This window comes from Zeus faber, assembly GCF_960531495.2.
Source record: "Zeus faber genome assembly, chromosome: 1".
Classification (NCBI taxonomy): domain Eukaryota; kingdom Metazoa; phylum Chordata; class Actinopteri; order Zeiformes; family Zeidae; genus Zeus; species Zeus faber.
Window position 1 is genome coordinate 44,224,630 of NC_137193.1, and position 27,720 is coordinate 44,252,349.

The 27,720-nt window shown below is 43.8% G+C and overlaps 1 protein-coding gene across 1 annotated transcript in view; it reads right to left on the reverse strand.

Annotated features, from left to right (window-relative positions):
• Positions 1-1,153: 1,153 nt before the first annotated feature.
• The window catches only part of xpr1a (xenotropic and polytropic retrovirus receptor 1a), a gene marked incomplete at its 5' end in the record, with an annotated part of 89,410 nt that continues 62,843 nt past the window's right edge, over positions 1,154-27,720 (reverse strand). Inside the window, 10 exons of the mRNA XM_080002666.1 lie at positions 1,154-1,807; positions 2,765-2,989; positions 3,216-3,355; positions 3,761-3,927; positions 18,593-18,787; positions 21,523-21,691; positions 24,444-24,623; positions 25,948-26,135; positions 26,267-26,348; positions 27,399-27,482. Coding sequence (XP_079858792.1) covers positions 1,750-1,807; positions 2,765-2,989; positions 3,216-3,355; positions 3,761-3,927; positions 18,593-18,787; positions 21,523-21,691; positions 24,444-24,623; positions 25,948-26,135; positions 26,267-26,348; positions 27,399-27,482 — 1,488 coding nt within the window. The 3' untranslated portion in view covers positions 1,154-1,749. The remainder of the gene's footprint in view (positions 1,808-2,764; positions 2,990-3,215; positions 3,356-3,760; positions 3,928-18,592; positions 18,788-21,522; positions 21,692-24,443; positions 24,624-25,947; positions 26,136-26,266; positions 26,349-27,398; positions 27,483-27,720) is intronic.

Below are 27,720 nucleotides of genomic sequence, written 5' to 3' on the forward strand. Positions count from 1 at the left end.
TGCAGACAGGAAGTGAAAGCAGACGGTGAAACACGTCAGTGAGTCAGTTTACTCTTGTGTACCCTTCCTCCGGAGGCCAGGAGGCGCCTCCCGCTCCCGGAGTTACAGCCGATAGATTGTTGCTCGCAACGAAAGGTTCAGTCCGAGAGCGAACCAAATCTGTGCTGAAGGAGTTCGGAGGAGAATCAGAAAGGAGGTAACGGGTGAGATGGACGCCAGACGTTAAAACACTTCAAAACATTTTTTTTTTTTTTTTGAAAGTGCTTTCTAACATTAGGCAAGTGTGTGACGGCAAGTGTCTGGGGTTTCGGTGAAGTGCATCACTAGAAACCTGGATTGAGCTAAGAACTAACTTCCTAACTTCCACCCAGCCCCTCAGGCGGTACTTTCGAATTGTTGCCTCTGTGAAGATTGAAAGATTTACGAGTAATACTTCTCAGGTCATGTCGATTTCTCGTAATACACGGATATCTACGGGTTAAGACTGAAGTAGGGCAGAGCAGACATTCATGAAGAAACAGCTTTGGTAATTAATTCATAGCATCACAATGCACATCAAGATATGATTAGGGCATTTTGATATGAAGTGATTTGGACAAATTTATGTTTTGACATTTTTCTATGTTGGCTGTTCATGCCCTGTTTGGAGGGTCTGATATGTGGACACCATGGTGTTATAGGGGAAGCTTTGTCCTCATGTCTACATCAGGGTTTGAAATATTAGTTTCCGTAAAATATGGCACAAGTCTCACCAAAAACATTAAAAACATTAGAAAATGCATCAAAAATTGATTTGTGGATGATCAAGCTATTCTGTATCTTATAAATAACACATGCTGCTGTCCATACCAACTAGGATATCAGACAAATAACGCACATCAAAAAATAGAACAACTTTTACAGATTAAAAATATGGTTGAACCAAAAACATGAATTTTATACAGTCTCAATGGGTTTTTTTTTTTTTTTCGTTGTTAAATGTTTTACTTTTGTGGTAAATGCACCTTTCCTGCAAGTGCATCCAGTTTTATTGTCTTACATGGACTGTAATACAACTCAATAAACAAAACCCAAAAACCCATCAGCCAACCGAAAACCGTGGAGTATAAAAAACAGACCAACGAGTTGAAACCCAGTTGATTTCTCAGACGCTGTGAGGAGGAGGAGGCGAGTCCTTCCTCCGGCTGTTTTTTTTAAAGTTGAACATCAGTCTTCTGGCTTGATGTATCCCTGTTGATCCTGTTGACTTAGTAAAAACATGTAAACAGTCGTCTAGAGCCTATACCTAAGCAGCTTTTTGAAAAAAGAACCCCAAAAATGTTTTTTAAATGTAAAAAATATATAGAAACAAATCAAAGTAAACAACTGAAAAACTAAAAAGTCTGTTTTTTTTTTGTTTGTTTTTTTTTAAACAACAGAAAAAGACTGAAAGTCCTGGGGCAGTGTGGTCTCCTCCTCCAGCGTCCGTCTGCATGGCTGCCTGTTGGCTCCGTCGGAGTATTCAACTGTGCTTGTGCTTCCGTGGGTTGTCTCTGTGTTGTTTTTCTGTTTCTGCGGTGTGTGCATGTGTGTGTGTGTGGGTAGCTGTGGGTGTAGGTGTGTGTTTGTATGTCATTGTCCTTTTGAATGTGTGTGTGTTGGTAATTTTCCTTTTGAGTGTGTGTGTGTGTGTGTGTGTGTGTGTGTGTGCGTGTGCGTGTGAGTGTGTGTGCACGTGCGCGCGCATCTGCATATGCTGCTATTCGGGATTCAGCTGAAGGCCTCGTCGTCCGTATCTTCGATCAGTACCTTCGTGTCCTTCTTGGATCTACGAAGGAAGATGAAAACAAAAACAATGCTTCCTGCACAAACATCTCTCACTCTGTAATGTCCCGAGTAAATAAAGAAATATAAGGGGCCTGTTTTGATTCTGAAACACATTTACATCTGCTTTGATTGCATCAGCAGTATTGAAATGGGATTCCTACAAGATAGTTCCACCAGGTAGAGCTGTGTTGAGTCCAAGTTTGGGTTGTCACCCAGACTTTGCGACCAGAGTCGCAGGTTTTAATTGGCTTGCCAAACACAATTTCAGAATTTCTTCTTTAGTCATTTATTTGTTACAGAAACATTATATTTCTATCCACAGTAAAGCTTCACTGCCACAGGCTGATGTCGGTGTTTCCACCAATGAAACCAATATATTGTTAAAAGGTATGCTTCAATATTCACATGCTGTGAATATTGAAAATATGGTGAAAATATATAATTAGTTTTATTTGTGATAAGAAAATAAAAAATAAGAGCCTATAATTCCCCGCCTGAATGAAATTGAATATTGGGCCTCCTTTATCAACGTATTTTGTATGTAAAATGTTTGTATGTAAACATTTTGTACGTAAAATACTGTTTCTTTACATTGCTCACATTCCTTATAATTTCTCAGATCTTAGAAATGGATAGTTGATCTATTCAAGCTACATTATCGGTGTTTAATGCAGAAATGGCTGTGAATTAATTTCAGAAATATTCATACACCCACAAATTCACTCTGCTCACGGTTTATAGATAAAGCCCATTGTTAAGTGGGCGGTGATGGCCATTTTTCGAAAGTGTGAAAAGCAATGTTGTGCACACTGTGTAAATGTACTATTTTCTTCTTCAAGGAAGCTGTTTAAACTGCTTTATGCCTGAGCGTATATGTAATCTTTATCAGTGTTGCGCAAATAAAACTAAAAACGTTTCCTACGGTAACTGACTTGGCTGGGTACAGCTGGGTGCTTACTGGGATGTGGACAGCAGGGGGCGTCGGAGGGACAGGCTGTAGGATCTCTTCCAGGTCTTCTTGCCCGAGCGGTTCCGGACCCCTTCCTCCTGGTCCATCATCTGCTCCAGCAGCGTCTGGTCGTCAGCGTTGAGCGGCGCCACCGAGATGTCTCGCACGGCACGGAACTCACCACAGTTGTTGAGGTGTTCGTTCTCCAGACGGAAGAAGTTCCACACGAACCGCCTGCAGAGAGGGGTGGGTGGGGGTGGGGGTAAGGAATGCATCCTTTTATGTCTGAATTAAGGTCCCGAGTGGTGACCGAAGCTATTGTTTAAGAGTTTTTGTTTCCTTTCTCTTTCGTCGGGGAGTAGAGAAGTAACCCAAGGTGAGAAGAGCTGACCCTGTGTAAAATGCAGAATGGGAGTGAAGAAATTAAGTGAATGTCATACGCTTTTGTCATCCGACCCACCTGAAGACCTCCAGCGGAGCCAGCACAGTGGCGACGATATCAGCCATAGAATGGACTTTTGTTATGGTGGTCAGAGAGAGCTGGATGGTCCAGGCAAAGCGCAGGATCACATCCTCGATGATGGCACAGTAGTAGTACGCCTGGAAGAAGACATACATTGGAATAAGTGGGTGAGTGGGTGATTATGGTGCCCTATGTGTGTGTGTGTGTGTGTGTGTGTATATATATATATATATATATGTAGTGTTTATGTAAATGTGTGTGTATATGTATGTTATACGTATATGTGTGTGTGTGTGTATGTATATATATATATATATATATATATGCGTGCGTGTGTGTGTGTGTGTGTGTGTATGTATGTGTATATACAGTATATGTGTGTGTACTTATCGTATTGGTATACGGATGTGTGATTGTTTTCCTTTTGTTTTGATCATGTGCTTTTCTGCCTATACGTATGTGCGTGTCCATATATCAGCGTCCATCCATCCATGTGTGTCTATCTGTGTGTATTACACACAGTACTTTACGTGTAGTTCTACCTTGTGCGGGTAAACAATCTCTTCTCTGAGAAACGTGTTCTCTCCAGCTCCACGGTCAAATAAGCCCCAGTCCATGCGCAGGTCCCAGATCAGTGTGTAGAGAGAACTGATGGCCGAGAACACGATCAGCAGGTAGAAGAACATGTCTGCATCCGCGTGTTTCTGGTCTGGAACACACAAACACAAGCACAAGATGACGTTGAAATCCATTAAAAATCAATTTGTTTTTATTATTTTATTTCAAGCAATTTCTCAATGAGGATGCCATATTTAAAAAAAAATAAAGTAATAAATGGTTGTTACAGTGGTTGAACAGTATGGCAGTGATAGTGTATTTCCCTTATTGGCCACCAGAGGGTGATCACTTACAATAAATACTCCTACACTATAAATAGCACAAGTCACACACTATATTTCACAACTTGTATTAAGTTTATGATTCAGCCACAAGAGTCAGTTACATTTTCAAACCTGATCCCTGATTTTTGACTGCAATTTTTAAATTGCTAATATTGGCATATTGGATGCAATAAACCAACCGTAAATCTCATATGTGGTCCTTACTTGGCTCATTATAAGTCAGTGTTTTGAGTCACTGACAAGATTCTTACGATGTCTGCGTTTGTCATTTTGTGTGTGTGTGTGTATGCACAAGTACGTTTGCATGTGTGTACGGGTGCGAACATGTTAAGGTCTGCATTTATGTCGTCCGGCATCTTTGTGTCTGTTTTAAAAGCTGTGTGATCATTCAAGTTAAGAAACAAGGAATCGGTCGTTGCGCTGATATACTGTACAGTGCCGTCGGAAATTCAGCTCAACCACAAATATCTCAGTACAACACTCAGGTTGCCATGTCGACCTTTTCCCTCTTACACACAGGTAGGATGCAGGTAACACATGGCTCACCTGAAGGTCTTCAAATATAATAAAATAACATGGCGGTGAACTTTGGACATTGGGGAGGTTGTTTAGTTAATGTTTTGTTCATGTCTAGCAGCCTCTGTGCTTCTTCCTCAGTCAGCATTAGCAAGCACAAGACCAAAACTTTGTCAAAAATAAACAAACACAAGGATATTTCATTTCAGAAAAACTTCACTCACAAAGGTTCACTTCAGCATTCAGAAAATAAACATATGTCGGCAATTTGCTTTCGCCAGTTTCTCTTTTTCTCTTCTCTTCTCTTTTTCTTCACCAGACGCTGATTTACCGTCTATGGTCTAAAACTGAGTCACACAGGCCCAGACAAGGCCCCCCAGACAGATTAAGAGCCCTGCTCCCATCCATCTTGGTGACTGTGTCTCTTCCTGCAAACGACCGATGCGGCGCCACAGCAGAGCTCGACATTTTTAACAGATAATTATAAGCGTGGATGCTCAGTCATTCCTTGCTGCTCTGGCTCACACCATCTCTCTGCAGAATTAGTCCCTGCGCTCCGTTTTAGGAACTGACTGGGCGGCAGTGAGATTCCCCCCCAGACGTAGGTCGAGGCTTCGTCCCAAACAATAGGTCGGATTCACTCGAGGATAAATGCCAATGCGGTTTTTCAATTTTGCTCGGCGGGAGTGTCCAACCGTATTGAGGTATTTAACCAAGGCTCAGCAGAGATCTTTGTACGAGGCGGCCTGGCCACGAGGGTCATTACATGGTCTGAGTGCGGGGAGACGGCCATTGAATTGAAGTTCAACAGGGGCAAACAGCGGTCTCCAGCCCCTGTCACAAGTGCTTAGTGGTTTGGCTGTCACGGAGACAGGCACACACACACACACACACACACACACACACACACACACACACACACACACACACACACACACACACACACACACACACACACACACACACACACCCCTTTGGTAGGTAGGCAGGTAACAAGATGGACAGGATAGATATAGTATTTAAGGTACAGAACGTTGTTATTTCATGCAACAGTCCCAATTCCTACTGATAAGCACAATGGAAAAACAATCGGTCCTTATTCATCTTATCTTGTGTTATGATATGAGATGTCTGCTCATTGTCTGGTTAATTCTCCCTCAAGAGTAGTCATTTAGATGTTTTGCTTTTCATACTGTGTGCAATCTTAGCTGCAGATCTTTGGTATTGTCCATTGACAAACCAAGGTTAATGGTCATGGAGGGATGGAGCTGATCTGGGTCCATGTGCAAGGGAGTGGGTGTGGCCTCGTCAGGGGTGAATATGAGTTCAGGAGGTCGGAGCAAAAATAGAGAACTGACTAGAGCACGCAAGTCCACCAGCCTGATAGGATCTCTATTTGTGTGTGTGTGGGTGTGTGTGTGTGTATTCGCCCCATAATGAGCAGCCCAGTGTGTAAAATGAAGTTCTTAAAGCTGTCAGCTCTGGGCTCATTTCTATGCTCGCAGTGTCCAGCAGATATGTGTTCAGCCCCAGGCTGGTAATTACAGATCTGCTCTGCTCTCCTCTCCCCTCCTCTCCCATCTTTTCCTCTCCTCTCCTTCTCTTCTACCTTTTCCTCTCCTCCCCTCAATTTTGATCACTTCTTCCCTCCTCTTATGTATCCCCCCTCTCCTCATCTCCTCTAACCTTTCCTCGTCCCGTGTTCTGTCGCTTTGTCTCCCATCATCGTGTAATTTATTGATAGCCCTCTCTGACCGCGCTCAATCCCATTCATAACAATTAGCTTTAAATCCCTCTTATCCACCGTCAGCTGACCAGTCCATCTCCTGTCTGCGCTGACCATCCATCTTCATTGTTCCCCCTGTGCTCTTTTGTGTCTGATTGCTCTCAACATTTCCTGCAGGATTTCTTCACTAGTTCTTTTTGTTCCTTTTTCTCTGTCTTACAAAGACCAGCAGGATATTTTGCATTCTTCTGTTCACCTTTTAGCCTCTTTTTTTCTCATTCTGCGTTGAGGTTGTATCTATGAATGCTGGGTTGGCAAAGTAGTATATACCAGCTACATACACCTCAGGAGGACACAGTAGTCTTTGTCCCAGGTCCTCCAGTGGAAACATGGTCACTCAGCCCTCTCACTTCTACACGTGTGTGCGTTGCTCTCCATTTAACTGTTCACCGTGCTTTGGAGGCCTGTACTATTCCTGTCTAATATGAAATAACCCCACCCCCCTTGCCAGTCCTCAGAGAGCATTCCTTGGGGCTTAAATTAGCAATAGGCCTGTAACTCTCCTGCATAGCAAACAGCAGCCAAGCCACTGTGCACAACCCTGATCTTGTATTGATCCGGAATAAATCAACTGTCTAATTGCCAGAACCCATATCCTAAAGTGTTGGGTGACGAAGGCTAAACCAGGAAGTCCCTCATCATCTGAACACCAGCATGCCTCTAATCACCTGCAGCAGCAGGAGGATTTGTAAAGGCTTTGTTCTTCCCAATAAAATATTCAGATATTTTCTATTTATGGAAATTCAATGTTTTCCCCCGTTTTTATCCTATTTTACAAATTCTATTGCAGTGCATGTGGGCGCATGCACAGACCTGGTGATATACAGTATAGTCCAATACAGCCCGTGCCCTAAAATGATTCAGACTCCCGGATCGACACTCTCACTACAATGTCTAATCAGTTATTTAAAGCGCTGAACAGCAGGTTTCTCTGAGGGGATAAAAATCTGTCATCAGTTATCCCGGTGTATTAAAGAGGATCAAAACCTGAGGCTCAAGAATCAAATGGCGCAGACCTCAAAGTTTGAAACATTCTTACCTAAAGTTTCATCAGGATAACATTTATTCAGACAAGGAGGTAGCTTGTAAATATGCAAATGAACCCACTATAATATGCACCATCATACCAGTCAGGCATGTGCCAAAACGCTGTGGCCTTTCCTGTCGCGTCCTGTGGTAAAGTGATGTTCTACCTCCTCTTGCAGAGAGAGAGAGAGAGAGAGAGAGAGAGCGAGAGAGATAGCGCTGGGCTCTTCCAGGATGCCGCTCTGAGGTCATGCAGGAGGCTCCATGGGCTCTAACTGCTTTAACAACCATGGTGACACATTCATTCAGCAGCCACTGGGAGCGGTGCCAGGTTCCTCACAGAAGCACCATCCATCTCTTACATCTGGACCCAGCGATGGGCACAAGACATCACACTTGGAGGCAGTGACACAGCACTGCTGCTGGGCTGCTCTTCATGACAGATATTGGGGAGTGACGGCAGCTCTGGAAGCTTTTAGGTCCGGTCTTACTGTCTGTCCTGTCCAGTACTGTAGTGCTGTGTGTATACAGGTAAACAAAGTACACCCAATTTCTGCTCTGGAAATATAAAGTATACCAGTCTAATATCAACTGAAATGCTGCAGCGTGGCTATTCAACTTCTTACAAATACAAATCCTACAAATAAACATAATTTGTTTGTTGTAACAGTGTGGGTACACTGCAAAAGTATAAAAAAAGACCCCAAATTCTAAATATTAGAACTATTTTTGGATATATTTTCATCTTGTTTTATGCTGCTTCTTCGTAGCCATAATGGTTTGACAAAAATTGAGCAAGTTGTGATTGGTTGAAACGGCTGGACGACAGGGAAAACTGTCTCTTTTTATTGGAGGACATTTACTCATATTTAGTTTTGAAACCAATGGTCCAACTTTTGTGGTGTTTTTTTATTTTTTTTATTGCTGATCTTCAACTTATTCAAAGGGCCAATGTCAACGATGCGTGGGCCTGATTGGCCGCCAGCTGAGCAGTCCTGTACTACAGTATGCCCACGTTCATAGTATACACACTTTGTGTCCCGCTCCAGCCCGAGCCCTGTCTATAACTTCTGAAATGTACTTCTAATGCAGGCTACAATAAGGCATCCACCACAGGGAGGAAGTGGAGCTCTAATTTGAGGAAATTGATTCTCACGCAACGCCACAGATCAATTTAATCGTCCTGGAAAGCTTGATGCATCGTATCAACTGATGAGATACATTTTTAAATGCCCTTGTGATACGATTTGAGACTGGTGGATAAGAAGAGAAATCTGCCTCACAGAGAACCCGTCAATCATCTCCAGAACACACATTTTCCCGTAACCCCAGTTCCAGTATCGAGATCAATGCAGCCGAGATTTGCGGTTAAGTAAATCTCGAAATATGGCGTATATCGAAGGTATATAGTGTGTGTGTGTGTGTGTCCTCCTTCTCCCCTCACTTAAACAGCACTGGGTCTCTGGCTCTCCATTACCATGCGGGATAAAAGAAAGAGCGCTTCTTACAGAATAGCAGATGAAGTGAGGCCATTAGCGAAGGGTCTCACACTTCAGACCAGAGGAACTCACTCAGTGGGGAGGATATGGTTTAATGGATGCCTCGCCTAACAAGCTGTCTGTCTGTCTGTCTGCATTTACCAATCTATCTGAATCTACTTCCCTCTATGCATTCGCATCCTATTTCTTCTTTTCCACTGTCTGTCTTTCTCTCTCTCTACCTCTTTGTCTCTCTTGGAACCCCTGTCTCTATCACTTTCTCTCTCGTTCTTTATTTCCGTCCCTTGTTTTCCCCCGTCTCCTTTCCACCCAATTTTCTCGCCTCTCGCCCGGGCCGGTTCCATCTTACACCGCTTGACGGGCAGTTAGCTTCCGAAGCAAGCGGAGTGATTTAAGATTTTGTCCAAAAAATGAAAGAAGTCAAGTTCGGAAATCGCATTCACATGTAGTCATTTGAAAGGGATGGAGCGAAGTTTCATCACTGGTATTTTTCTGGTGAATACATAAATATAATCGTCATCGCTAATCTCAAAAATTGAGTGGTGTTACTGTCGGCTCTGATGTGTGGGTGGATCTGTGTGAAGCCGTGATAGGAGATGACGGCTTCATTCACTGGATGCTGCGTCTTTGTACCGACATTCCTTTGTGATAACGTTTCTGTGTCGGAACTATCGCTGTATAATTGTGGCGCGGTCTGATGGAGAGTGACTTGACTTTTAATGACTGCCACACGCTCCTCTACCATCTCCACCTCCTTACTGTTTTCTATCCTTTTATTCGCTTCCTCCCTCTCTCTGGCCCTGAGACTGAAAAGCCTCCGTTCCACATTGTGAGAGGAGAACCTTGTTTACCCCTGACGGTGTTGTAGGAGCCTGGTCTGTTTCCATTAGAAAGCTCTCTGCGGTGATGGGCGGAAGAAACTGAGGTCGGCTGCAAGGAATTGTCTCTCAAGGTCACTTTCTGCCTTCCCCGTCCCAACAGTCTACATGTGTTTTGAAGCCTGACAACCCCAACCAAGTGACACTTTAATACAGCTTTAGTCGGCAGGAGGCCACACGTAACCTTTATTTACCTCTAATTTGCCTTTTAGGATGCTCACTGATGGTGACTTAGTCACAACTGGGTTGCTGTACCAAGGTTCATGAATCATAATGTGACAACTGTTCCAAAAAATTCAGCCGCCGTTTCAAAACAAACCAACATTAAAGCCACATACACACAACCAGAATCAAGGCTGGTGTTCTATGCAAAGTAGGGCACTGGCTGAAAGCAGAACCCAAATATAGTTTATTCTAAAAGTGAAGTGACTACACCATTTTATATGATTTTTTTTGTTGTAACAAATTTTACAATTCTTAAAAAGGGTTATATTTTTTATTGCCGAGTCTTGCTGCTTCCCAGTAATACACATATTCGCCACAACAATAAAACCACCACTAATAACCACTTATATTGTGCAGCTCCCCCTTGTGCCGCCAAAACAGTTCTGACCCGTCAAGGCATGTACTCCACAGGACCTCTGAAGGTGTCCTGTCAAGTCAAGTCAAGTCACACTTTATTTATAGAGCGCATTTCATACCAGGGTAACACAATGCGCTTTACAAAGAAATACAAAAAAGAAAGAGAGAACATAGTTATCAGCCGGTCATAACGAAAGAATGCCCCTGAAAGAACAGCAACAACAAAAGCAACAACAAAGACAACAAAAACAACAATAAAAGCGACTCCAACCACAGCAGCAACAGCAACAGAAAACAACAACAGCAGCAACAACAGCCACAGAAACAACTACAACGGCAGCAGCAACATCGACACCAACAGCAACAACAGCAGCAACGTACACCCAAAGGCGTCACCGGAACCGGAAGTGGTAGCTCTCACCGGAACTGGAAAGGTCACTCAGGTTAGAGATGGTTAAGTCGAGGTATAAGGTTACGTTAAGTTGAGGTATAAGGTAAGCGAGAGTCAAGTTTAGGTATAAGGTTCGCAGCAGCAACGACAACACCAGTTAAGGTATAAGGTTAGCGGCACCAACAACAGCACCAGCAGCAGCAGCAAGGACAACATCAGCAGTGACAATACCAGCAGCAGACAACAGCAGCAACAAAAACAGCAACAGCAACAGTGCACAAGCAAAGACGTCACCGGGACCGAAAGCTGTAGCTCTCACCGGAACCAGAAATCTCCTCATCTGTATTGAGTCAACAGTGTGTACCATCTCATCTCAACGAAGTAAAGCACAGCCAAGACGTCACCGGAACCGGTAAACCTCACCGGAAACGGAAATTTCAACTGCGTGCACCAGCTCATCTTAATCCAGTCACGGTCCTTTAATTAGCGACCCTAAGTTACGGGTCAAGTTTTCAATTAGACTTGGGAGGGAGATCCGGAGGAGTCAGTTAGTCGGTCTATTAGAAAGGAATTTTCTACTTTTTATTTTATTTTCTATTTTTTCCTAGGACATATTGTGTGCTATCACCGGGTGCGTTGCATTACATTTCACTGCATATATGTATGGAAGTATGTATATGTATGTGACAAATAAAGAAAAATCTTGAAAAAAAAAATCTTGAGATCCTTTTGACTCTCTCTCTCTCTGAAAACACACCCTGATTATGATCCTCTAAATGTATTATCACAACAGAAACAACCACAGCAACAGAAATAGCAGCAACATCAACACCAGCAGCAACAACAGCAAAACCAAAGCAGGAGCAACAACGCACACACAAAGACCTCACCAGAACCGTAAAAGTCACTCAGGTTAGAGATGATAGAGATGTTGAATTGAGGTACAAAGTTAGAGATATTTAGATTAGGGTATAAGGTAAGAGATGGTTAAGTTTAGGTATAAGTTTAGGGATTGTTATGTTTAGGTACAATGTTTGAGATGATTAGGTTAAGGAATAAGGTCAGAGATGGTTAAGTTTAGGTATAAGGTTAGCAGCGGCAACGACAACACCAGTTAAGGTATAAGGTTAGCACCACCAACAACACCACCAGCAGCAATAACAACACTAGCGGCTACTGTACCAGCAGCAAAAACAGCAGCAACAGCAGCAGCAACAGCGCACAAGTGAAGACGTCACCGGAACCGGAAGTGGTAGCTCTCACCGGAACCAGAAATCTCCTCATCTGTATCGAGTCAACAGTGTGTACCATCTCATCTCAACGAAGTAACGCAGAGCAAAGACGTCACCGTAACCGGAAGTGGTAGCCCTCACTGGAAACGGAAATTTCAACTGTGTGCAGCGTCTCATCTTAATCCAGTCACGGTCCTTTAATTAGCTTCCCTAAATTACGGGTCAATTTTTTCATTCGGGACCTCGGGAGGGAGATCCTTTTGACCTTATCTCTCCAAAAACACACCCTTCTTATTATCCTCTCACTGTAGTAAGTAACACAGACAGACAGACAGACAGACAGACAGACAGACGTCAGTCAATCAGTCATAGACTGTAGCGAACAGCAAGATTTTTAACCTGCTTTTAAAAGTGTTCAGTGTGGGGGCCTCTCTCAGGTCCTTGGTAGGGTGTTCCATTTACTTGGGGCATAGATACAGAAGGCAGCTTCTCCTGCTTTAGAGTTGGTACGAGGGATAGTTAAAAGACCACTGCCTGTGGACCTGAGAGTTCTTGCTGGTTCGTGTATAATTAGCATTTATTTTATATACTGAGGTGCAAAGCCATTTATAGCTTTATATACAAGTAGCAGAATCTTAAAATCAATTCTAGTTTTGAAAGGGAAGCCAATGTAGAGATCTAAAAACAGGCGTGATATGTTCAAACTTTTTTGTCCCAGTGAGAACGCGTGCAGTCGCATTTTGGATTAACTGTAGCCGCTGCACAGCTGATTTCGGGAGGCCAGTGAATTGGCCATTACAGTAGTCCAATCTACTCGTTATGAATGCACGGATACATTTTTTGCAGTCTGCTTTTGACAGGAAACCCCTTAATTTTGAAATGTGTTTTAGATGGTAGAAGACTGATTTTGTGATTTGATTTATATGGCTCTTAAAATTTAGATCGCGTCTATGATTACACCCAGATTTTTGGCTTCATTCTTGCTCTATAGGGACAGAGAACTAAGATGAGCTGCAATTTTCTGTCTTTGAGCCTTTGCACCAAAGATGAGTACCGTAATTTCCGGACTATTAAGCGCACCTGAATATAAGCCGCACCCACTGAATTTAAAAAAAATATTTATTTTGAACATAAATAAGCCGCACGTCTATTAGCCGCAGGTGCCTTAACAAAACACGGTTTGTAACAAAAATAAAAAAATTGCGGTAAACAGTAGCCGACCAAGAAAGTCGTTGGTCACTATCTTCCTCCGCCTGCGCACTGAAACCACTGAAGTCATCTCCTTCGGTGTCAAGAGTTGAATAGCCTCAGAATTGCTTCATCCGATGTTGGATCGTTTTCATTGTCGCTCTCGTCACTTTCATCCGGAGGCAAATTCCCCGCTGAGCTTATGCTGCCCTCGTCAACACGCAGCAGTCCGGCCTTTCCAAACCCGTTGATGATAGTGGATTTTTTGACAAAGCTCCACGCTGTCAGGACCCACTGGCAGACACCACGATTGTCCACCTCTAAAATCCTCAAACTTCATTGCGGTGGCGATTGTTTTGGCTTTCAGTCGGATCTGCACAGTTGAAACACCTCGGCCGTCTGCTCTCTGTGTGTTGACCCAGTCTTCGAGCTCATTTTGTAGTTCGGGCCATCTGCTTTTCGTCCTTCTGAAAGCTTTTATTGTTTTTTTGCACCGAGTCAGTTCCTCACGCTGCTGTTTCCAACGTCTTATCATCGACTCATTAAGGCCAAGCTCCCGTGCAGTAGCTCTATTTCCTTTTCCAACAGCCAGATCGATCGCCTTCAACTTGAAAGCTGCATCATATGCATTTCTTTGTGTCTTTGCCATGATAAGGGTGATGAAATGACGACCGTAAATGGTGGGAAGTTTGAGCGTGCTCGATTTAATCTTAACAGTTACATTGTTTCACTTTAACCCGTTCGGCAATTTCATTGGTCTAATGAAAGCTTCATGCCGCCAAAAAACTGAGCACCGTCACATAATGTGTTTTTTGCTCAGTTTTTTGGCGGCATGAAGCTTGTGAAAGCAGGAAAAATCCATAAATTAGCCGCGTCACTGGATAAGCCGCGAGGTTCAAAGCGTGGATAAAAAGTAGCGGCTAATAGTCCGGAAATTACTGTATTTCTGTTTTGTCTTTGTTCAGTTGTAAAAAGTTCTTTGACATCCATGCATTAATAACATTAATACACTGAGTGAGGGAGTGTATGGGGAGTAGGTCATCAGGAGATAGGGATATGTGTAGTTGTGAATCATCTGCATAATTGTGGTAATTTATTTTGTGTTTCTTTACAATATGTGCCAGTGGAAGCATATAGAGGTTAAACAATAATGGTCCCAGAATCGATCCTTGGGGCACTCCACATACAATATCCACTTTGTTTGACGCGAAATCTCCAATGGACACGAAGAAAGGCCTGTCCTGTAGGTAGGTTTTGAACCAATTTAGAACCAGGCCAGATAGGCCAACCTATTTTTGTAATCTCGCTAATAAAATGTGATGGTCAACAGTGTCGAAGGCAGCACTGAGATCCAGGAGCAGAAGAACAGATAGTTTTTTTGCATCAGTGTTTATGTGTAGATTGTTCAGAACTTTAATAAGTGCTGTTTCTGTGCTATGGTGAGGTCGAAAGCCAGATCTATAGGTGTCTAAAAGACTGTTTGAGGTTAGATAGCTGTTAAGCTGTAGCGGCCTGTAGTTGGCAATAACTGTTGCATCTAGATTGCTCTTCTTCAGGAGTGGTTTAATGACAGCTGTTTTAAATGCTGCAGGGAATATACCTGATTGAAGAGAGCCATTTGAAATGTCTAATACCTTATGTGCTAGGCAGTTAAAAACTGTTTAAAAAATGTGGTAGGGAGGGGCTCCAGGCAGCAGGTGGAGGACCTGAGCTGACCAACAATATCGTCCAGTCTTTTTATGTCTAAGGGGACGAAATGAGACATGGCAGCAGTCATATTACTGGGTAACTGAAGGGTAGGTTCATTTCTGGATGTTGAGGCACTAATATTCTGTCTGATAGCTAGAATTTTGTTACTGAAGAATGTAGCGAACTCCTCACTTCTTTCAGTGGAGAGCATCTCTGACGGGCTTGTAGATGGTGGATTAATAAGTCGATCAACAGTGAAGAAGAGCACTTTACTATTGTTGAGGTTTTCATTAAATATTTTAGAGAAGAAAGACTGTCTGGCCTGTTTAATTTCTATATTGTATCATTTGAGTCTATCCTTGTAAATTTCATGATGAACCTGAAAATCTCTCCATTTTCGTTCTGCCTGGCGACACTCTCTCTTAAGCTGCCTAATAACTGCTCCATTTCTCCAGGGGGCTTTTTGTTTTTCTATGTTTTTTGTTTTAACAGGTGCAATCTTATCAATGATATTTTGTATATTGGAGTTAAAGTTGTTCACAGGATCCTTAGTTGATGTTGCCTTGGACAGCGGTAACTCATTTACAATTCTCTTAAAGGTTTCAATGGTATTCTTGTAAACGATCCGTTTTTTAATTGTTCGGGTACCCCTCTGTTGTACAGGAAGAGCAGACATGTCAAAGAAAATGCAACGGTGATCTGAAATAGCAACATCCATGACATAGGGTACAGTGATATTTAGTCCTTTTGATATGACTAAGTCCAGAGTATGGCCCTTATTGTGGGTGGGTCCAGAAACGTGCTGAGTGAGGTCAAATGCCTCCAATAGGCTAATGAAGTGTTGAGCATCTGGGTCTGTTTGATTGTCAACATAAATATTAAAATCACCTGAGATAATTACACAATCATAATCAGTGGAGACCTCGGACGGTAGCTCAGAGAGTTCATCAAGAAAGCCACATTTAGATTTTGGTGGCCAATGGACAGCGATGATTCAAATCGGGGCACTGCAGTTTATAGATATAGCAAGGTGTTCAAAAGACGTGAATTCTGTAGAAGACTGTCAATAAGCTTCGTAAAGTATTCTTTAAGTGTCTCCGATTGTTTGTTCCTGAGCTCATTGGTTCCGACGTGGATAAGAACAGTGGACGCAAATGAATTTTGATCCAGCAGCTGTGGGATTCTGGAGTCTATATCCCGGACAAGAGCACCTGGGTGGCAGATGGTTTTAGCCGCAGGCAGGGTGATGTGTCGAACCATGGTGGAGCCGACAATGAGCATGGATGGAGGTCTGGCAGCAGAGGAGTTCTGAGGGACAGCAGCAGCTGAGCTAGGAGAGCACCGTCCTCCCGGAGGCGGGGCAGGCAGGCGGTCCAAGCCAGTGGCCGCTGGGCAGCCCCAATGGGCCGAGTTTGCGCTGCGGGAGTTGAGGCAGCGCTCTGCGGTGTTGAAAACCACCAACTGGCTCGGGAGCGGAGGCCCGCAAAGGCGATGGATAGTCTGGCGACAGTCAGAACGAGGCCGGCGGCGGAAGAGACGTCTTGGTGCCCTCGATGCCATGGTGGACTGTGAGCCCCCCCCCAAAGGAGGGAATTCCCGCATATCTCTGGCATCGACTGCGGGCTCCAGGGCTTGGAATCTGTTCTCCAGCCAGAGAGTCTCCGGCATAGAGCAGTGCAAGAAGTGCACACGCCGGCCATGGCTTGCCGCCAGGGTCCAAGGCTCTGGGGTGGAACAGGTCCGGGACTTGGGCCATGGCTCCTCTATCATAGCCGCAGGGCGTCAGATAGATCCGACTCACCCACAGTGAGAATGGATCCGGGTCATGGGAGAGTGGAGTCTACGTCCGGTCCGATCACAGCGGAGGACATGGAGTAGGAGATGTGCTTAGCCTGAGCACTAGCGATGGAGGTCAGACGCACAAAAAGTTCATCCTACTTCTTCACGTCCTCACGCAGGATGTTGATGTCTTTGAAGACCGACTTCTCTAGAGGGCTGAGTCTGTTGACCAGGCGCAAACAGTTCCCACAATCTGTGGAGGTAGGCATCGATGCCGGCGTCGAGTCCACGTTCCAAAATCCGAAAAGACAGTTCAGGCAAGGGTCAAAGCCATGAAAGAGTAAGGATATCACAGTTTAAATAATCCGAGATCCGTAATCCAAAATCAGGGGATGGTATAGGGGATGGTAGTTCAGGAGGTAGCGCTGGTCTTCTAGTAATCTAAACGTTGCTGGTTCGATCCCAGGCTCCTCCTGCTAGCATACTGTAGTGTCCTTGAGCAAGACACTTAACCCCTAATTGCTCCTGATGGCTGCGTCCGTCGGTGTTTGAATAATTGTAAGTCGCTTTGGATAAAAGCGTCTGCTAAATGCAATGTAATTGTAAAAAAAAAAAAGGTAGTTTGGGATGCGATTCAAAGAAGTAGCAAAAACACAAAAGACGTTACCGGAACCGTCCTGTGGTATCTGGCACCAAGACGTTAGCAGCAGATCCTTTAAGTCCTGAAAGTTGTGTGGTGGGGCCCATGAGGCCGGATCCATGGAGACCATGGATCGGGTTTGTTGTTCCAGCACATCCCACAGATGCTCCATTGGATTGGACCCTAACCCCGCCCATCCACATGATGTAGAAGAAAACGTGATTCATCGGACCAGGCCACCTTCTTCCATTGCTCCATGGTCCAGTTCTGATGCTCACATGCTTTTTGTAAGCGCTTTCTGGGGTGGTCAGCATGGGCACTCTGACTGGCCTGCGGCTAGGCAGCCCCATACGCAGCAAGCTGCGATGCACTGTGCATTCTGACACCTTTCTATCAAAGCCAACATTAACTTTTTTCCTTCTGGTTTTCCTTCTTTGGACCAGTTTTCGTAGGTACTAACCACTAGTTACCGGGGAACCCCCCACATGACCTGTCGTTTTGGAGATGCTCTGACCCTTACGCTTGCCCATTTTTCCTTCCTTTAACACATTAACTTCAAGAGCTGACTGTTCACTTGCTGCCTAATATATCCATCCCCTTGACAGGTCCAATTGGAAGATAATCCATGTAATTCTCTTCACCTGTCAGTAATTTTAATGTTGTGGCTGTTGTACATTGACTGCCACCAGGTGTACATTCCAATGGAAAGCGCTTCAAATGGACAGCGTTCATTTGGCGTTCAACGTTTAAATAGTTTGAACTTTCAGGATTCCCTGGAGTGGAGATAAAACTCGATTGTCCTCGATAAATTTATTCCGGTAAGTAGGTAATAAGAATTCTGATAAATTTTGAGGAGTCTGTCACTTTGGGGGTATCAGGAAATGAACGGCTCAAGATTCATTTTGAGTCTGGTGCTTTGGCACATAAGCAGCTTGACAGTGAAAAGCGCCTGGCGGTTCTCTCGGTGTAACAGTTAAATATTTGGTAACCCGGAGGATTCTATGAACTGTTTCTCCCACAAGTGGACAACTTGACAAATTTTTGACCAAAAATGAATAAATGAAACCTAATAAAATGTTTATGTTGAAACATTTGATCGGTTGAAGACATCATGAATTCAAATTTAAGACTGTTTAATGACTTTAATGACTGTTTAAGGCCTAATTTTTCTAAAAGTGAATTTATGATATTTTAAGACTTTTCAAGGACCTGCAGACACAATGCTGTGTGTGTGTGTGTGTGTGTGTGTGCGCGTGCTCTACCTACCTTTGTGTGTGCTGTAGAGTGCAGCGAAGGTGACCACGAAGAAGGTAGTGGAGTATTTCCCGGCGTTGACCAGGTGGGGGAAGGCGCGCTTGGTGTCGCGGTAACGCCGCAGGCACTGGACGAAGCGGAACCAGGCGGGCAGACACTGGATGATAGCGCGCAGGCCGTATGAGAAGCTGTGGCAGATGTAGTCGTCTGGGAAGAAAACAGTAAGACAGGGTCAAGGGTCAAGTTTCAAAAAGAAAAGAGAAAAATAAATGGTTCAGAGCTCCGTTGTCAAATAATCAAGTGTCAATAAATCATCCCTGTTTTCTAATTACGGGTTGAAGTGTCTGGCGCTCAGAAACTGTCGAACCCATGGACACAAAAAAATTGTCTTTGCATTCGGGTCAGTTCAGACCTGTCTTCGTCCGAGTTTGATCCATATCGTTTCCACACCTGTGTTTTTCTCATCTCCGAAAGGGTCACTGCAGACAAATGATTGGTTGCAGACAATCATCACCATGTCAGTGCGTCACTGGTCAAGTGAAATCACTGCAGACTACTGATTGGATTACCACTGATTGCGTCCTTCATTATTGCCGGACCTGGTCAAGATGCCGGCATGCGTAGAAGCAAAGGCTGGACGCTGTCTCTTACTTAATGTGTGTTTCTGTTTATGTAATTTCGCCAATGTTAAGTTTAGCCGTGTGAATCCCACCTACAGCCGCCAAAGATGTTCTAATTATAGGATTACAGCATAACAGAGTTTTTAAAAAAGGGAATTTAGGACAGACTCTGAAATACTGAAATACAAGCAGTTTATTAACTGTCCGAGCAGAGAGGAGAACATGTTGGATCACCGCTACACCACCACTCAGAACGCATAATAACAGTTAGGATGGATACAGACTATGACGCCAGCAACTGTGAGGACAGCTGTATACTGACAAGTACCATGGTGAGTTAGCCTTCCAAATTTACAGAAGTTTCAGATATATACACTCACTGGCCACTTTATTAGGTACACCTGTTCAATTGCTTGTTAACACAAATAGCTAATCAGCCTATCACATGGCAGCAACCAATTACATTTAGGCATGTAGACATGGTGAGGATGACTTGCTGAAGTTCAAACCGAGCATCAGAATGGGGAAGAAAGGGGATTTAAGTGATTTTGAACGTGGCATGGTTGTTGGTGCCAGACGGGCTGGTCTGACTATTTCAGAAACTGCTGCTCTACTGGGATTTTCATGCACAACCATCTCTAGGGTTTACAGAGAATGGTCCGAAAAAGAGAAAATATCCAGTGAGCGGCAGTTGTGTGGACGAAAATGCCTTGTTGATGTCTGAGGAGAATGGGCAGACTGGTGCGAGACAATAAAAAGGCAACAGTAACTCAAATAACCACTCGTTACAACCAAGGTATGCAGAATACCATCTCTGAACGCACAACACGTGGAACCTTGAAGCAGATGGGCTACAGCAGCAGAAGACCACACCAGGTGCCACTCCTGACAGCTAAGAACAGGAAACTGAGGCTACAATTTGCACAGGCTCACCAAAAATGGACAACAGAAGATTGGAAAGTTGCCTGGTCTGATGAGTCTCAATTTCAGCTGCGACATTCAGATGGTAGGGTCAAAATTTGGCGTAAACAACATGAAAGCATGGATCCATCCTGCCTTTTATCAACGGTTCAGGCTGGTGGTGGTGGTGGTGTAATGGTGTGGGGGATATTTTCTTGGCACACTTTGGGCTCCTTAGTACCAATTGAGCATGCCACAGCATACCTGAGCATGCCACAGCATACCTGAGTATTGTTGCTGACCATGTCCATCCCTTAATGAGCACAGTGTACCCATCTTCTGATGGCTACTTCCAGCAGGATAATGCACCATGTCACAAAGCTCAAATCATCTCAAACTGGTTTCTTGAACATGACAATGAGTTTGCTGTACTCCAATGGCCTCCACAGTCACCAGATCTCAATCCAATAGAGCACCATTGGGATGTGCAGCCTGTAATCTGTCACTGGGTCAGCAACTCTCCTCTTAAAAAAATACTAAAATACTCTCTGAAAAAAATTATGAAAAAAATATAATAATAATAATAATAATAATAATAATAATTAAATATATATATATATATATCCCTGAAATAACCACTAAAAAATGGCAAAAAAAGAAGTTGCAATAACATTTCTGTTTATTCCCCACACATTGGTGTTCAGGTTCATTTCATCATGGTAATGCACAGTTTGTGCCTTTTATGCCCCTTGAATTTCCCTTGCGTATGAAATATGATTTACCAACCTATTTCTCGCCCAGATAGATCATCATTATAAAACAAAACATGGCAGACATTTTAGGTTTCCTTAAGTTCTGTGTTAATCCGCTGCAGTGGCAGAGGTCCCAACTATGGACTTGCTTTAGTTCACTGTAAAACAGCAATTAGAGCCTGATTCAGGTCACACATCCTGAGGAGATCACGCTGTCTTGTACAACTGGACCTGAAATAAGGTTAAAAACTAGGCTTGTCTGTCATTTGATTGGATGTGAACATCATATTACTAGGATTTATTTTTCTTCAAATACACTCCAATTACAATGGACTACTGAATTGTTTTCTTCATTAAACTGATACTTTATTGGAATAAAAACTGTTCCAAAAGTCAATTTATCCCTATAACCAATTTATTAGGAAGACAAATTGTTATAAATTACGTTTAGCTATTTATAGCTATTAATATTGAAGCCATCTAGTTAAGGCAAGAATACAACGTTTTTTTTAAATAATTTAGTACTGTTTTACCTTACGAATGTAATTTTGTTTGCTTCTATCTTGCTTTACAAAGTATCTGTATCTTAACCTGCTCATTTCCCTGCACAGACACGACAAAGCTGCAGAGGACCAGATGTAGAGCTTCTGGATATGAAGTCTTACTGTACCTCTGAAGTTGGGCAGCAGGCCCTTGCTGTTGCTCCACTGCAGCTCGAAGATGTAGAAGCAGATGAGATACTCCAGGTCCATCAGCACAATGACCAGGGAGTTGAGCTGGTCAGCGAGCCAGAAGTCTGCGAACTCCACCCGGTGGAACGGAGCCGTACACACACGGAACTGGACACGGAGACAGGAGGAACACAAAGGGGGCAGTGGGTTAGGGGGATCAGGTAAGTCACAATTATATCTTCATTATATAGCAGCGTTCAGCATTATCTGAAAATGCTTCCATATGTTAATTATTGAGTCATTCAACGTTGCACTATTTATGTCATAAAATAATTCACAACATTGGACATAACGTAAGACATAATGATAATGACCTCTGATAATCACCCTCCCCACGTATATTGTCATTTCAACGCAGAATAAATTCTGCTCGCGTGCAAGCTTTGTCAAGGCGGCAGCAGCTCATGAAGAAGCCCTAAATCAGTGTCTATTGGCGAGGGTGTGCCTATTGCAAAGCAAGAAACAAAGCTCCATCGATGAAACATAATCAACCATAATACCTAAAGGAAGAGAGCCTCAAATACTGGCTTATCATCACAGCACAGGACGTGTGTGTGTGTGTGTGTGTGTGTATGGTTGTGTGTGGTTGTGTGTGTGTGTGTGTGTGTGTGTGTGTGTGTGTGTGTGTGTGTGTGTGTGTGTGTGGGTGTGTGTGTGTGTGTACCCGCATTCTTCCTCATTCATTTAAGGGCATGGTTCATTAGCATATGGACAACAGGGCGACAACCATGGCGTCGCTCAGTCTCTTGGCTCGGCTCTGGTTGGGTTTTGGCGCTCGTGGTTTGGCTATTTGCTATTTGTGGTGTGACTTTGGTTGGCCCTTGGTTATTGACTGGTGCTCGGTAAACTGATACAACCCTCCCTTTTCTCTTTCCATTCTCCCTCCACACCCACACCCACACCCACACCCTAACCCTCCTTCAGGCCAGATCTGACATTCAAGGGCTACAAGTAAACCTCCTTTTCCCCTCTCCGTAGAAACTCCTGGTCCAAATCCCCGAGTTCTCCCTCAGCTGCAAATGTCAAAGGGTATTGATTTGTCTTTCGTATGTATCAGCTCATTAGTTATTCCTTTTGGCCTGTCAATCTTGGTCCGTATCGATCTGTGGGTCTTCCCAGTCATATCCGCTCTGTACAGACGTCTCGAGGCTAAGCCGCAGCAACATTTTCATTTCTACAGCAAACAGTAATAACAGGTAAACTGGGTTGTGCCTCTGCAGGTCGTCCTCTGATGAAATCCACGTCCGCTGTGTCTGTGTGTTTCTTTTTGTGGGCCGCCGCGTATGGTAGAACATGCAGAAAGAACAGGACACATGTTTGCATAATCCCACTCTTTGTGCCAGGGAACCCACTGAAATATACCTTTTGATCACTCTGTTTCGCAACAACATATCAGTCATGACATTCCTGACAAACAACTGATGTCTGGCCCACTTCTTAGGTTTTGTCCTGTCCTGTTGGCGGTTGGGAGGAGGATTGCAGGGATACGTTGAGGGGTGGCAGGTGGGGGGGGCTGCAGGGCAATTGACAAGAAAGATAGGGAGGGTGTGTGTGTGTGTGTGTGTGTGTGTGTGCGTGTGTGCACGCGTGTGTAAGGGGTGGTGCAGCGGGGAGCTCGGGGCGGCAGCATACTGATAGATCTATGCTCGTAATGATTGCACAGTCACAGCCGCCTCCTCCCCTGGGACTAAACTGCATTCTATTATCCCTCACCCTGCTGCCCTCTGCCTTACAGAACTACACACACACACACACACACACACACACACACACACACACACACACACACACACACACACACACACACACACACACACAGCACCGCACAAGGCTGGTGCAGCGGAGACAAAGAACATGCACCAGGCAAGGGTTTTGTAAACATGAGATCTGAAATGAGAGACATTTGATGCTGGGGATGCTCACATGCAAATTCACACACACACACACACACACACACACACACACACACACACACACACACACACACACACACACACACACACACACACACACACACACACACACACACAACTACACAAGCATATAGATACATACATTGCATACAAGCACACACACACACACACACTCACACATACACACAAACACAGATGAGCCACAAAATTAAAACCACTGACAGGCGAAGTGAATAACAGTGCTCATCTAGTTCCAACGGTACCTGTCAAGGGGTGGGATATATTAGGCAGCAAGTGAAAAAGTCAGTTCTTGATGTTGATGTGTTGGAAGCAGGAAAAAATGGGCAAACGTAAGGATCTGAGCGACTTTGACAGGGGCCAAATTGTGCTCTCTCCCGTTTTTTTTTTTATACCGAGCATTAGTGAATTGTCTAATATGGACATGACATGGAATCATAGAATGTTTTTTTTTTGTTATATACCATTGTATTCTGAAAACATAAAGTGAAATTGCATGAATTCATTAAGCACTGTGATTTTTTAAATTAAGTTGTGGGCCATATTTCACAATGTATTATTCTTTTATTAAATGCATTTAGCTTGTTTTTTTTTCAAAAATTTTTTTAATGCAATTTTGTTTATTATATTTTCTATTTATAATTTATTTCACAATTGTAATTATTTTATTATTCTACTTTTTAAATGCATTTTGCTTGTTTGTTTTTCTTTAATTGTTAGGATTTGATGGCCTCATTTTAATGTGAAGCATTTTGAGATGGATGATGTGTATGAAAGGTAATATACAAATAAAGGTTATTATTATCATTATTATAAACATGTAGCGGGCTGCATTAAATTGTCTCGCAGGCCGGTTGTACACATGAAACAGTGCATACGGCAGAAAAACAGGCTGACTCAATGATGGTCTATTAAGTGAGCGGGCTGACCAGCAGCTTGAGGAGCCAGAAGCGGGACTTGTAGTAGCAGGTCTTGAAGGGGTTGATGAGGAAGAGCAGCATGAAGCCGTAGAGGATGAGCGGGTAGATCTGCATGGGCAGGTAGATGTACTCAGAGTAGAGACACGCCAGGATGCTGATACACCACAGCACGCCCAGGAAACCAGCGATCTGAGGGAGGGAAATGGAGACTGGAATGAAGACCTAACAGTGGACAATATTTTAAAAGTACAAATAAAAAGTAATTATTTCCCTCCCTGATCAAAAGAAGAAACTGATTTTTATGGGGTGGGTCCGCACGGCCTACTGCACCTCTGCTTTGATGTGGTTGTGCTTCGCCTATCTCTCCCAGTGCTGGAACTCAAACTCAGTACATACACCATACAATGGGCCTAGGGTTTGCGGGACTGGTAGGGTGCGAGCTATGTGGGTAGGGATGTGGCGGGCAGCTGCGACCTTGCCCAGCGTGCTTCTCGTCCGTCCTGCAATTTTAATACCACTCATATTAGCTTAGAACACATGCACTCGCACATAAATCTTACTCCGAACAACACTGCCAGGAGGGGTGCAAGTAATTCGGGTTCGACATGCTTGGAGGACTCGCACCTCCATGCCCCGCAATTTTCACTGCAATTGCCAACAGCACACATTGAGCACTGGACTTTTCTGGGGTGGTGGGGCGCTGGTAGGTTCGTGTGGGGGTGTGGTTGGCCGGGGGGCGACCAGGTGGGCCCCCCGCAGGCTGGGTTCGGGTCCCGGTGGCTTGTGCCTGATGCCGGGTGGTTTCTGGCATGGTGCGACTGGGCTTCGGAAGGCACCCGGCGGGGCTGCAGGGAGTGCCGCCGGGTGCCTTCCGGGGCCCATTGGAGGCTGCTTGTTGTTGTGGGTGTGGGTTGGGGTGCGGGAGGCGGCTGTCGACCTTTACTCCCGCCGCGTGGCTTCTCTACAGCGGGTGCCAGTCTGTCGACGCGGGAACTGGCTCCAGGCATGCTGTCTGAGCCTGGCGTCTGCTGCCCGTCTTTTACCATGTTCATGTTGTTTGGTTCTATGTCTATTTGTCTCACCCGTGGTGATTCTCCCCCTCTTGGAGTAGTGATTACTTGTTTAAAGACCAAAAAATAGTAAGATCGTTCTCTAAAGAGGGGGATTGGTGGCGGTTCTGTACAACAAAAAACTGTGCTCTTGTCATCCTGATTTATTGCAGCAATTCTTGATGATTTAAGAATAAATAAGGAGTTGCATTGCAGGCTGAGAAGTTGAACTCCACTTGCAAACTAACTCTGTCCTAGATGCAATAGCATACAAATATGCCCAGAATGCTGACAGAATGCTGCACAGGTTATAAAATATATTAAATAAATAATAATTATAATTTATTATGCAGATAAATTAGCTATGAACAAGCTATGCGTTTGGAGTTTTAGCTCAGTCAGATTTGCTGTTGGCCTTTAATTTCATCTGAAAAACACAGGATTTCAATCCGTTTTGTTCCTGCCTCGAAGAGGTGTTGGTGTGAAAGGTTGTTTCGGGGGTTGATTTCGAAGATGAGGACGTGATTGACTCCAGCGTGTCTCCATCCGTAGGTGTTGATGCCCAAAAGGAAGAGGAACTCGATCAACAGGAAACCGCCCCGAAAGATCCGCACCAGGGGCCACACGTTCTCATTTCTGATAAACACAGCGCCTGGAAATGATAATGGTCAGTGTCATTGTTGTAATAATCTTTATTCATATACTTTTTAAACATAACAAAATAGTTAAATTAAAAGTTAAAAGTTAAAAGTTAAATTAAATAAATGTTTTAGTGTGGTGTACCGGTTAGAACGAAGGAAATGGCGAGGACGATGAAGACTCCACAGTAGAGACCCACACGGAACGTGGTCCAGGCCAGAGCAGGCTGCAGCAGGAAGACAGAGACACATATCTGTCCGTCTGTCTGTCTATCTGTCTGTGTGTCTGTCTTTCATCTGTCTGTCTGTGTGTCTCTCTGTCTGTCTGTCTGAAACATCCTTTCACTTGCACAGTACATCACACTTCAGCTCTGTTTGTCTGTTCAATTTGGCTCCATTCAGATTCTTCTTGGGGGTCAATACATTATTTACCTCTTACGATGGAGGGCGTCCATGACAGTAATTAATGATGCACTGATGTAGGATTTGATATGGATATGCGAAGCATCGCGGGCCTATTATTTTTGAATAATTTCCTGCCTATGCAGCAATGGAACACCACTTATAAAAATCAATACTGGAGAGCAGAGTGCTCTTGCTCTCTCTCTCTCTCCCTCGCTCACCCTCTCCTCGTCTGTCTTTTCCTGTCTTTTTTTCTTCCGTCTTACATGCATGTCTCCTACTTTTCCATTTTCTGTCTGCCTGGTTTTTCCTTCTGTACTTGTCTGTACTTGCATACAGAAAAAAAATGGTTCTTTCGTGCTTTTTCAACATCCAAGTTCGGATCCAAACAGTGATGGAAACTAACAAAGAGTAACAGAGACTTTTACTCAACTAAATATAAAGCAAATATCTGTACTTTTTAATCTTCTACATTTCTAAGACACATAACTTGCAAAAACTGAAAAAAAATTAGGGACGGATCAATAAAACTACTGATTTGGGGCGATAATCAATGATTCATTAGGTCCATATGTTTTTAAAATAACTACGACGCCACCTATTTTTTATTTTTTTTGTAAATTGTAATCAAGATCTGCATGAGAACTAACCTGCACAGAGAAAGGTACAACGGCACTTGAATCAACTACTATAGGCTGTGTCATATCAGGGCACTGGATGTGACAAGTACTTTTACTTTTAACAAGAGCAAGTACTTATAGGTAAATACTTTTACTTACTTTCAGTTTTACTAGTTATTTTGTGTCGGAGTAATTGTACTTTGACTTGAGTGAAAAGTCTGAGTATTTCTTCCCCCGCCACCACAGTTCGCCCACCTGTGCTGCCCCTAGTGGTGGAACCCGCAGCCTCTTCATGGCCCGCTGACGGTCCCCGCCCTCCAGCTCTGCGGTCACCAGGGCCTGGACACACACACACACACACACACACCCACACACACACACACACACACACACACACACACACACACACACACACACACACACACACACACAGACACACACACATACACACACACACACACACACACACATCCACACAGACATTGTCTGTTTAGTACACATAACTGTAATGTAGATAGTGCTGCAGTGGGAATACTTAAACGTAGTAGCCATGAGTAGGTTTTGTGCATTGTGTGTG